Source organism: Chlorocebus sabaeus, chromosome X, assembly GCF_047675955.1.
Source record: "Chlorocebus sabaeus isolate Y175 chromosome X, mChlSab1.0.hap1, whole genome shotgun sequence".
In the NCBI taxonomy this organism is placed as follows: Eukaryota; Metazoa; Chordata; class Mammalia; order Primates; family Cercopithecidae; genus Chlorocebus; species Chlorocebus sabaeus.
Window position 1 is genome coordinate 4,731,382 of NC_132933.1, and position 11,950 is coordinate 4,743,331.

Consider the following 11,950-nt stretch of genomic DNA (forward strand, 5'->3'; position numbering starts at 1 on the left):
TGTAATAATGGCAGATAATTTTCGTCACCTCTCTCATCTTCTTTCAAAACCTTGCACCCCGTAAGCCCCTGGAGAGTGGCAGTTTGGAGCATTGGGACACAGTACCCTTGGTTTGGACACTTGCAGTCTCATGCAAAACAACTTCTTGGGTGTGAGTGGAGAGTGAGAACATGGAATACATGGATGGGGAGCTGACCGTAACCAGTTTGTAAGTACATGAATAAACATCCCTTTTAGTTATATTTTCTGCACAGAAATTTGGCACAGGGGTGCAGGCAGTCCTCAGGCAGGCAGCCCTTGATGGCTCAAACCACTTTAACTTGGGCATTAAAAATTAAGATGACCTCAGTCTATCTATACTCAGAGCCCGGGAAAGCCCGGATAGAACAACTGCATATGTGTAACTGTTTGTCTATATGTGCATGTGTTAAGTATGCATATTTTTAAAAAATTATGTCCTACTGTATATTACTTTGAATTCAGTTTGATTTTTGCTGATCAGTGTATTTCGAGCATTTCCTTATTGTCAGAGATTCTTTTGAAACTGTGTTCCTAAGATCGGGAGCTTTGCCCAGTGGCTGGGGTCTTGCTACCCACCCCTGAGCTGGAGAGCAAACCACCAGCCCTCCTGCCTCTCACTCTTGTGCCTCCCCCATTCCCTCATGAGCTCTGTTTCTTCATTCCAGAAGCCTTTGGGTCATGACATTATTGGGGCCTGGCTTCACTCCTTTCAGGGGAGTAAAAAGGGGTCTCTTTTCAGAGCCATATCTGGTACAGTTCAGATATCCAAGAGCAGGCAGGTCAGGTCATCCAATGCACTAGTGTGAAGAACATAGCAACCCCAGCATGCTCCCCTCTCCCCACCACCTCTCCAGTTTGCTAAGTAAAGGGACTGAGGTGAGAGGGGTCAAGGGACTTGCCCTGGCCTACAGCAAGCTGGTAGCAGGGATGGAACTTGCACCCAAGTCTTCTGATTCCCCCATGGTCAATGCTTTGCCACCCCTCACCCTGTACACCCTCCCCATAAGTAACTCCAGTGGAGAAATGAATTTATCAACAAACCACAAACTAAAGCCACAAAAACACTTTTATTTAATTGCTACCACAAATACAGAATAGAATTAAGGCAGTATAATACATTTCCACTTATCCTCACAAGCTTTCATACAGTAAACTTTGCTTAAAGTGTCTATTTGAATCAGCAATTGAAATTTTTATTAAACAGCCATTTTCTTGAATTGTAGAGAAAAATCATTTCCTGGTCTGTCAAGTGTGCTAATATAAGACATCTATGACTTAACATCGTGTATCACTGAACCTTGGCCAAGTGTGGTGGGATTGGCTGATGTCGAATGTGTGGTGGGATTGATTGGTGTCGGCATCTCTTTCTCCTCCTTGCCTCCCTCCCCATCCAGGAGGAATGCTCATTTACAACCTCCCAGCAGTATTCAATTCACTTCTTGCTGCCACTTCAAATTCACCTCAAATTCCCTTTTGAATGAAAACAATAATGTAAAAACTGTAAAAATACCAGGTTGTTAAAAAAAAATCTGTGGTAAAGAGTAGTTATGACTTATAATATTAAAAATATTACCATAATTGATCCTAGCAACCGTAAGATTGGATTTTAGGAGAAGAAACTAGTTTATGAATGGATTTATTTCTCTGGAACTAAATGAAAAAGAATCCTGGCAAATGCTTAAAAAGGTAAATAATTACAAATAAAGTAAAAACCTCTTATCATTTGCAACCATGTTTGACTATAAAAAGCACCAATGTTCGAATTTTCAAAAAATAGAAATAATTTTGTGTGCCCATATCTTTCCTTTTGCCATTTGATTTCATAGGCATAAAAAATGTATTTTTAATAAGAGCTTATCAAATTATATTCTTCAAATAGGGGTCATATGTTGTTGCTGAAATTTAGGAAGAAACTTTCCAGTACTTGTACTTGATCACAACCGCTTTTCTGACTGCTATTAAAAGTATAATATAGAGTTACACATTTAAGAACATAAAGCTGTACAGTCACATTAATGGAAGCCTTCACCACAACACACCTTTAGCATTGTGCATGCACCCCTCTCCCAACCCCCTCGGGGAATGGGAGAAGAAAGCAGGAACAAGGCAGAGGAAATGAGGAAAGGGGAGGAGGGACATAAGAGTGGGAAAAAAATCAAAGTCTAAAAATTTCAGGGATCACTGAGGACTGAAGGTTGACCATAGGTGGAAAGGGAGGTTTGGAACAACAGACATTAAACTTGAGGGAAATTAAGGTCCCTAAAATAGCAAGCACACACACACTCACACACACTTTAATAGAGTACATTAAGTAAAGGAGGAGTACGCCTGAAAGGTGGACGTAGCTTACACCATCTCTATGTGTCAGTGTCTGTGTCTAGGTGCAGTAAGGTATCTCACTTTGGATTACATATGCAAAACAAACTAGAAAGGCGACCACTTCCTGGCCACTTGTGAGAGCATTTTTCACACAGCCATTTCATCGAGATCATCTTCAACATCAATAACCACAACATCATGGTAATCATGGGTATTGGTAGTGACTACAGTAGTGTCAGGAAGGTCAGCGATGGTGTCAGGCTCCAGCTGGCTGGCAGCAGGCTTGGTGGGCCCACTGGCAGGGCTAGAGGCCGATGCAGGGAGGTCACTGTCGTCAGACTCAAGGTGGGCAATGGCAGGGATCTCGGGGCAGTGGGAGGCAGAGAGCTCAGGGTGGTCAGCAGCAATGGGCTCAGGGTGGCTGGTGGTGGCAGGCTTGGGATAGTCAGCAGTGGTGGGCTCAGCATGGCTGGTAGCTGGCTTGATGTGGCCAGTGGTGGGTTTAGGGTGGCTGGTGGCAGCACTGAAGGCAGACTTGGAGTGGCTGCCTGTAGAGACATGGTGACCAGTGATGGGCTTGGGGTGGCTGGAAGCAGGCTTGAAATGAACAGAGTCAGGCTTGAAATGGACAGAGTCACCCTTGAAATGGACAGAGGCAGGCTTAAAATGGACAGAGTCAGCCTTGAAATGGACAGAGGCAGGCTTAGGGTAGACAGTGGCAGATTTCGGGTGACCAGAGGCAGGCTTGGAGTGGCCAGAGACAGGTTTGAGGTGGCCAGAGGCAGCCTTGGAGTGGCTAAAGACAGATTTGTGGTGGGTAGAGGCAGATTTGCGATAGGCAGAGGAAGATCTGGAATAGGGCTTAGGGTGGCCAGAGGCACGGTCGGGGTGGCCAGCTGCAGTATCACCAGGTAATGGAACATTCCGGGCATTCATCAGGGTTTCCTCCACAGCAGGACAGGCATGGGCACGGTCTTGTTCAAGGGCTTGTTCACAAGTTTGGTCACGAGCATGGGCACGGGCACGGGCCAGGGCATGGGCCTCCTGCATCTCACGAATATCACTGATGAGGCCAGAGAAGAATATGATAGGGTGCCGCATAGCATGGAAGATGGTCCAGTATTCTCTTCGGAAATTCTCATTGAGGAGCCCGTAGATCACAGCGTTGAGGCAGCTGTTGAAGTAGGCTATGAAGTAGGCTGCAAGATAAAGCCAGTTGGGGATCTTGCCTGCCATCTCCTTCGGACTGACAGCCACCAAGACAGTGAGCACATTGATAGGGCACCAGCACACTGCAAAGAGGAGGAAGATCACAAACATGGTTAGAAAATTGCGAACCTCAGCAAGTTGGTTGTCAGGATTCTGCCCTGCAGGGTCACGGGCTGCCAGCACTTTGGTCCAGATCCTCACGTAGCAGAAACCCACGATGAGGAGAGGGAGGACGAAGTGGATGCAGACGATGGTAACAGTGAAGACAGGGTTGTTCAGATAGTTGAAGATGCAGGTGTAGGTGCGAGGATCGTACTCGATGGTGCCAATGTACATGTTGGGCAGGACAGCCAGGATGGTCATGATCCAGGTGACGGCCAGGTAGATGCAGGTATTGCGCGCACTGAAGATCCGCTCGTACTGGAGGCTGTGGCAGATGTAGCAGTAACGGTTGATGGCGATTGCCACAATGTTGAAGATGGAGCTGACCACACTCAGCCCTGTGATGAACCCGACCATCTGGCACTGTAACTGGCTCAGATCCCAGCCCCCAGTGGACATGGCATGCAGCATCAAAGGGTATGGGTAGATGGCCACCAGCATGTCGGCCACAGAGAGACTAACCACGAAGATGTTGCCTGAAAAACATATCAAGGGAGGGAGAAAAGGGAAAGACAGAGAAGAATAAATGGTTTAAGTACAGAAATCTACACATTTAAGGTGCAGGGGAAGGCCAGCTGGATTATGACCATTTATAATTCTAGAATTCTTTTAAAGAAATGCAGTTGTGTTTTTATTTTTATTTACAAGCAGGTCCCACATGGCTCTGATGAACAGCCAGGTTTGGGAGACCTGTACTTTGCCCACCTTTTTTCCTTTCAAAACAACGTCATCTCTGCTCTGAGAAAGAAGCAAACATGAGACAGACAGCAGTGAGCACAAAATCCCTGCCAGGAGCCTTCACAATGAGACAGGGTCATGCTGCCAACATCTTAGAGAAAAACAAAATGCAAACATTTCCTTCACTGGAGGTGAGGGGAGGGAGAAGGAGGGGAGTAGAGGTAAGCTAGAGGGACTTGTTTTTAGGAAACAGGCTGGAGAGTGGGGGGGCAAGGAAAGACACTGGAGGGAGGTCAGGAAGCCTCAAACTGAAAAAATAAATAAATAATTAGAAAAGATAAATTAGCTATCTCTCTCCTATAGCCTAGCATTGCATTTATAATAAACACATTACTAGAGAGAAGATTCTGAGAAAAGGCATTAGAGGCCATCTTCTTAAACAGTCTTTTCCGATGGGATCAAGCAGTAACCTAAAACCTTGCCAAGTCACATACTTACCGTTCCCGAGGTAACCTAAGAGTGAAAACTGAGGGGAAGTAGGGAAGCCCTGTAAAATTTAGTCTGAGACCAAAGAAGTAGTGAGAGGGCGGGCGGGGAGGGCGACACGAGGTGAGTGGGGGGACAAGGGGAGGTTGGGGGGAGGAGGACAATTCCTGCAAGGATTAGCAGAAGTGCCTGTTTCAGTTTCATGCCGCGTCCACGCGCAGAGCCGCACACTGGCACATTCAGAGCCCTGCACAGAGCTCCCAGCTCCGGGCACTGAACTTTACTGGAGCCTTCAGGTTAAACAGGATAAAGAAGGATCACCCCCACTCCGGTCTTGTAGACTGAGGTGGGAACTTTTTTGTAAAACCTTTCACAAAAAAGCGAAGGAAGAGGCCAAGTGTAGGCGCAGAGCCCTCTTTCTTTGGAAACACCTCGTTGCTAATTAGCATTGGTTTGGCAAAATATTGCACTTCATCTTGGACTAGGAGAAAATGAGCGCTTTTGAAAAGGGCAAAGGTATGGCTCCTTCTTCCTCCTTCCTCCAGCGCTGTCAGCACTCGGCCTCAGCGCTTTCTACTGAAGAGGTTCTTTCTAGGGTTTTCCCGCAAATGAATTCAGGAAAGTACAGTCGAAAAGAGAAGGGGCAAAGCCTTAAAAACAAAACCACAACAACCATAAAAGCCTTTATTTGAATTATAGTAGGAAGGAAGGAAAAGGAGAAAAAGAAAGAAAAGAAGAAACCTAAAGGAAATAAAATGGGCTTCGCAGGTCGCCCCCGGGACTCCGTGGGACTGCACCTCGGGACCGCACCGCGGGGATGAAGGTGAAGACCTAGTGTATGGCCCCACGACTCCAGGAGACGAAGGAGAAATCCGAGACACCCACCAGACTTTGTAAGAAAACTTTTAATGACTGTGCCAGTCAGTGCGTTTTGAAACTTGTTCAGTGTTCGTGACTCCTTGCCCAAGCCAAGTAATCCCCCAGACTCTGGCCGCCACCTCTCCCCCACGCCCCCCCTGGGAGAATCCAGTTGGTCTCCCCACCCTCTCAGACCCCGTTAGGTCCCTACTCCTTGCCGCAGCCGATCGAGAACCTGGCGGTGGAAATTCCAGGCGCCGCCCCTCCCTCCCCCTGCCTGAACTCGGAGTTTGGGCGCCTTCGCCCTTTCCCCTCCCTTCCAGAGCCCTCTCCCGCCCAACCTGTAAACCCGACTAGCTGCTTTGCAGTGTCTGTCGCCCCCACCCCCAGCACATGTCGCAGTGCCCGGCATCCTCCCACGCTTCCCTCCTGCCCTGCTCGCCCCCGGCCCCCGGCCCCCGGCCCCCGGCCCCCGGCCCCCCGCCCCCGGCCCCTCCCCCTCGGCAGTGGCTAGCAGCGGGGGAAGTCCCGCTTGCGGCTGCCGGACTCCAGCCCTTCGCAGCCTCTCTGAGTCCCCCATCGCCCCCTCTGAGCTCTCCCGTCACCCTCCCGCCAATTCCTACTCAGTTTTGCTGCCTTCTATCCCTCCACCCCCAGCAATGCCCAGGTCTCAAGCCTCTTCGCCTGCCCGCCCTGCGACCCCCAGTTCCCCGCTTACGGACCTCGGGATCTCCGCTGCCGCCGCCGTCGCTGCCACCGCCTGCTGTGCCCGACCCGCCGCTCGCCTCTCTCTGCCGTTCGCCCTGGGACGGGCGGACGGAGCTCGGCTCCGGCGGGCTCAGACCTCCCTGCTCGATTCTCGGGCGCGGGGGTCTGTGCTCCGCCGCCCGGGATCTGCCCGGGAGCCGCCCTGGAGCCCCAGGGCCGCGGCGAGCGGGGTCTTGGCCCGGCTAGGGAGAGGCCACTGCGTTGCGCTCTGGTAAGCGCCGCCGCGGCCGCCGCGAACTTAACTTTCACAGAGCAGGTCGCAGCCCAGCTGCTCCCTCCGCGTCAGTTCGGTCCGCGCTGCCTCAGCGCGGCCGCCCTTGCGGCATCCGGCTCGGCTTGCTGTACCGGGGTGAATCGCCTTACTCTCCCGCTCGGGTGCCGGCTCACTCCGCATCAGGCCCCGACGGGACAGGGATCCTCGGGCTGCCGCGCACCACGGGAACGCTTTGCACTTGGATGCCCAAAGCTAATTCTCTGTGCTCTCTCGGCCTTGAGAACCTCTACGTTTAGAGGGCCCGGACAGAATACTACCACCCCCAGGCTTGCAGGGAATTTGGGAGCAGGGATGTTCAATATGAGGGCACTGTCCATAGATTCTCTATTTGGGGCACTCAAAAACTAACGCCCTACGGGTTGCAAGTCTCTGCACACTGGAGAGGGAGAAGAAAGGGTGGCTTACCAGAATTCCGGAGCTTCTTGTTTTTTGTCACAGCCAAAATGACCATGGAGTTGCCGATTAGGTCTACAACGATGGTGATAACCATCGCGCAGAACATAAAGATGATTAGAGCCGGTGGGTAGTCTGGCTGGGGTAGCTTACAGCCAATACAGCCATAGGGGGTGGGAACCGCTAGTGTGGGCCCCATGTTGTTCCTGAAGATCGTTACGATCTCCCAGCAGGCTCAGGATCAGCAGCCAGGTCCAGACAGCAAACACCTGTTCTGTCACCAGGAGCTCCAGGAAAGCGTGCCTCCCTCTCTGAGAGTCAGAGAGCAAATGACAGCATCCCGCGTCTCTCCGATGAGCTTTTAAAGCCTCAAGAGGCGGCTAGCCCCACCCCAAATCCCTCCCCCCGACCAATCAGAGCTCCCTGAACACCACCACCTTGGCCACCCTCTCTTATTGGGCAAATCCACATTGAGGTGTCATCTTGCTTCCGACTGCCTTGTATGTGCTTCCCCTCTAGTCAGCCCACCCTGCCCTTCAATCTCCCAGGTACCTTGTAAGCATCCTGACTAGCTCGCAGTCCACCCCCCCCCCACCCCTCCACCAGCCGCTGCGCATCCGTTTCTAGCAAGTTCTTCTCCCTCCGTCCTCCAGTGCAAACACCTGGCAAAGAGATGTAGATTGCAGAGCCAGAGCACGGGGTCTTTCATAAGATCCAGTGCTAGACCAAGCCAGTCCACAGCCCCCAGCATGGTGTAGGGGATAGCCGGTGGCCCCTTGAATGCTAGATACTTGCCTCTGCAAGTATCCTTGTGAGGTCCATCCCACGTCCCATGTCCTTGCCTGTCTAGAGCCTTCTGTGTCCCGCGGGGAACATGGGACTACTGCTGGGAGCTTCCACCCCCAATGTGGGTCCCTAATCCCTAGGGAACTTATCCCCGCTCCCGTTCTCGCCAGGAGCCGCTTGGCTCCCTTAGCGGCAGCTGCGAGGAGCCGCTCAGTCCGGTCCCGGTCTTGCACTCTCCATAAAGAGATGTACCCTAAGCCCGACTCTGGAAGTGGGGAGCGGGTCTGCACCCTGGGACCTAGGGAAGGCAGCGGTGGCCACTCGGTCCTCAGTTTTGGGGCTAACGGGAGCGGGAGCTCGTCTCCTTCCCAGCTGCCGGCAACCTGGCGGCGGGAGCCAAGGGACGCTTTGGGAAAAAGTAAAACAGGTAATAAAGCTCTTCCCTTGGGTCCCCGCTTCTCGAGGAAACCCAGGACGAGAGGCTCTGACGCCTCTCCCCTCTCGGGATGTTCGGCACTCTCTACTGAGCGGTACGGGGCAGTCCGGAAGGCTGAAGGAGCTGCGCCGCAGCAGGGGGAAAGGTGCAGAGGTGTCAGGCGGCAAAGCCAAGAAGCCGCTGGCTGACCGGCGACCCCTGCCTCAGTCAGGATTCATCTCGGTCTTTCTCCTTTCCCATCCCCTCCTGGGGTTCTCATTTCGACCCCATCCCTGTCAGGCCGTCCCCCTCGCCCTCCACACCGAGGATCTCTGTCGCCGTGCGTCACGGTTCCCCTGCGGTGCGCCCAGGATCTCGCTGCACCGGGACCACGGAAAATTCGAATATTCGGGCAAAATTAAACGGGCGCGATTCGGACACTCGTTCCCTCAATAACCTTGGTCACCGGAATGGATTTCTGCCGGCTACTAAAAGTTACGGCTCCTGTCGAGAAGCCTTCCAAAATCTCAGTAAACACCTTGAAACTCGTTCCAGACTAGTCTTCTTGCCACAGTAGGGGAGAGGGGTTGCACTGGCCGGGAGCGCCGTCGTCTGGACACAGCAGCCCCCTTGCCCCGGGATGGGTAGGGGGACGGACAAGGTGGTAGGGGCCCGTTTCGCGACGAACTTCAACATTCAGATACCTTTAACGATAAAAACAGACTCTGTCGAAAACCAAGATTGCACACACTGTCTCTACCTAAAAAGCCTAAAGTGGGAATGTGTCTCCTTGTTTGAAAATGAAGCCCCCACCCCAATCCTGCAGCTTTCGCCTCTGTGAACTGGATCGGGCGCGAATTACAATCTCCCGCCTGGAGGCTTTTCACATTCATTATCTCACTGCCCCTGGCTAACTGGAACTCCCGGCCGCGCGCTCTCGCAATTTTTTTTTTCGTAAGTGCAGACAGTGAAGGGGCTCCGCTGTCCTCCCTGCACAGCTGTGCGCCCTGTAAAGAGGCCGGCAGTCAAAAGCCGGTCCGCGTAGTGGAGTCTTTTGTAGGATGCACATCAGGCTGTTCCTGCTGATTCCCGGAGAGTTTGGATCCCTTCACTGGTGGGAAGGGGCGATTTTGAATTCAAATAAGTAAACCAAATACATTTGAAGGAAAAAAGGAAACAAGCACTCTAGTGACTTAAGACACTAGACTCCCCCCGCCCCAAACAAATCTGTAAGGAGAGCTTGCAAACCTACACTCCAGTGTACTACACTTCTGACATGAGGTGGCTAGAGCCCCCGGGAATTCCCCGCGGATGTAGCCTGAACATCCCTGGGATTAAGGAGCAGGCAGGAGAGCGAGGGTGAGCTGACCCCCTGGCCCCTACCTTGGACACTACTTGACTGTGACCTGGTGGCACTTGGTTTTTCAATACTAGACAAGTGGAAAAGGTGAATATTTTAATAATCTAGGGGGACAGAATTATGTATCTGGTTAAAATAATTTTCTTATTTTTATGAACTCATCTTAATAAAGATACTAAACATTGCCCCAGTACTAAGAAAATCAGATACTGAATCAGTTATAAGGATACATATGAGGGAGAGAATCGGTCCCTGTTTGCAGAGGCAAAACAAGTCTCATGTGAAGTAAGTTCAATTACTTTGGAAAACTTAAGGGGGAGTCCTTTATTGGATAGAGTGTAGTGTGCATGGTTTAAGATTCCACTGGATTTTTAATTAAGTCTCTTTCTAAAAGGCTTGTTAGGAGGCCCTAAATAACTGGAGTGGACATAAACCCTTTATTTGAGATTTTAAAGCTATTAAGATATCCAATCCAAATAGAGGAAACCTGGAACATTCCCTGAGGAATGAGAGGGCAAGTGAGCAGTTTCTGCTCAGGAATGGGTAATCCTTCTGATCACATGAAGGTACTGCCTGCATCTTCAGTTCTCTGATTTATATCAGCAATAATGGAAGGTTACCTTTTTATCAAACGTCCTAAGCTCTCTGTTTAACTCTCCAGCACTATAATAATACCTTGCTTATAACTAGTGAGTACAGTTTTAAATAAGCATATTATAGTTTTCAAAAGTTCATTGGGAAAATGTTTTCTCACAACAATGTCATTAAATAGTTGGGAAAACTGAGACCCAGAGAGGTGAAAGAACTCGTCCAAGGTCATGCCAAGGCTTAAATCCAGGCTGGATTCCCTCTCAGCTCAAGGTCTTTCTCCCACAACCCAGCTTCATAGGATGGTGTTTTGCTCTGGGCCTTAATAGTGTGGACTTTGTGTTCTCTTTTTTGTTGCTGATGTTCTGGGTTTTTTGTTTGTTTGCTTGTTTTTATTGAGATATAATTCATATACCTCATATACCATAATATTCACCCTTTAAAGTGTAGGATTCAGTAGTTTTTTGTATATACACAAAGTTGTGCGATTATCACAATCTAATTTCAGAATATTTTCAACACCCCAAAAAGAACCTCATACCAATTAGTAGTCACTCCATACTCCCCGCCACTTTCCAGCTCCTAGAAACCATAAATCTGCTTTCACTCTCTATGGACTTGCCTATTCTGGACATTTCACAAAAACGGACTCTTACAATATGTGGCCTTTGCATCTGGCTTTTTTCCCTTAGCATAATGTTTTCAGATTCATCAATGTAGTAGCATGGGTCAACACTTCATTCCTTTTCATGGCTGAATAATATTCCATTGTATAGATACACCACATTTCATTTACTCATTCCTTGGTGGATGTTTGAGTTCTTTCCACTTTTTGATTATTGTGAATAATGCTGCTATGAACATTTTGGGTTCTCTTTCAGCCCCAAGAAACCCTGGCCCAAGTTAGACAGGCAGAGGGCCTCTTAGTGCCAGCTCACACCTCCCCTCTACCCCAGGTAGAGCTGGACAGCCAGCCAAGGCCTGTCCCATGCACTCCAACTTTCTCTGGCCAATGCTTATCTGAATTTATTAGATCATTTGTTAAAGCTACATGGGACCATTGGTTGATACTCTAATGTATAAGACTAGCAAAATGGGAATTTGATGCAAACCCAATAAGAATGAAAATGTCTTTCAGTTTGAATACAAGCAGAACATTGTCAATTTGTTTCCACACATTTGGGGACATCTATCTCTTCATAGGAAGTTACATAGGAGCCTGTTGGCTGCTTCACCCATCCAGGCCCTGCCCCTCCTGCTGCTCCCATCCCAGCAGCTTAATGAAGGGGGACTACATTTGACCCAATTTTTGAAAATAAAAACAAGCCCAGAACCCAGCTTTACTACTAGTCAGATATGTGACCCTGGGCAAGTTACTTAGCCTCTCTATGTCTCAGTTACCTCACTATAAAATGCAGATAATCACAGTGTCTCATCATAGGGTTGATAGGAAAGTTAAATGAGATAATGCATGTAAGCACTTAGAACACTACCCAGAACAGAGTAAGCATTCAAAAACCACTGGCGATTATCATGATTATTATCCTGAAAGTTTCTAATACTCTGTCTAGACTCTACTCTGTTGCACTTCCGTTGAGAACAGGGGCTCTCTGCGATATCAGGAGACTCTGCA

At 49.7% G+C, this 11,950-nt stretch overlaps 2 protein-coding genes across 2 annotated transcripts; one reads left to right on the plus strand and one right to left on the minus strand.

Moving 5' to 3' along the window:
- Positions 1–1,069: 1,069 nt before the first annotated feature.
- Positions 1,070–7,506, minus strand: GPR50 (G protein-coupled receptor 50). Its single transcript, XM_007992985.3, has 2 exons — positions 7,181–7,506; positions 1,070–4,187 (listed from the first exon to the last, which is right to left on the minus strand). Exons 1-2 carry the CDS (start codon positions 7,365–7,367, stop codon positions 2,488–2,490), a joined length of 1,887 nt encoding a protein of 628 aa, XP_007991176.2. The 5' UTR covers positions 7,368–7,506; the 3' UTR covers positions 1,070–2,487.
- Positions 7,507–7,596: 90 nt separating this feature from the next.
- Positions 7,597–8,915, plus strand: LOC140710823 (uncharacterized). Its single transcript, XM_073013358.1, has one exon. The coding sequence runs from the start codon at positions 7,949–7,951 to the stop codon at positions 8,576–8,578; it is 630 nt and encodes a 209-aa protein (XP_072869459.1). The 5' UTR covers positions 7,597–7,948; the 3' UTR covers positions 8,579–8,915.
- The last annotated feature ends 3,035 nt before the right edge of the window (positions 8,916–11,950 follow it).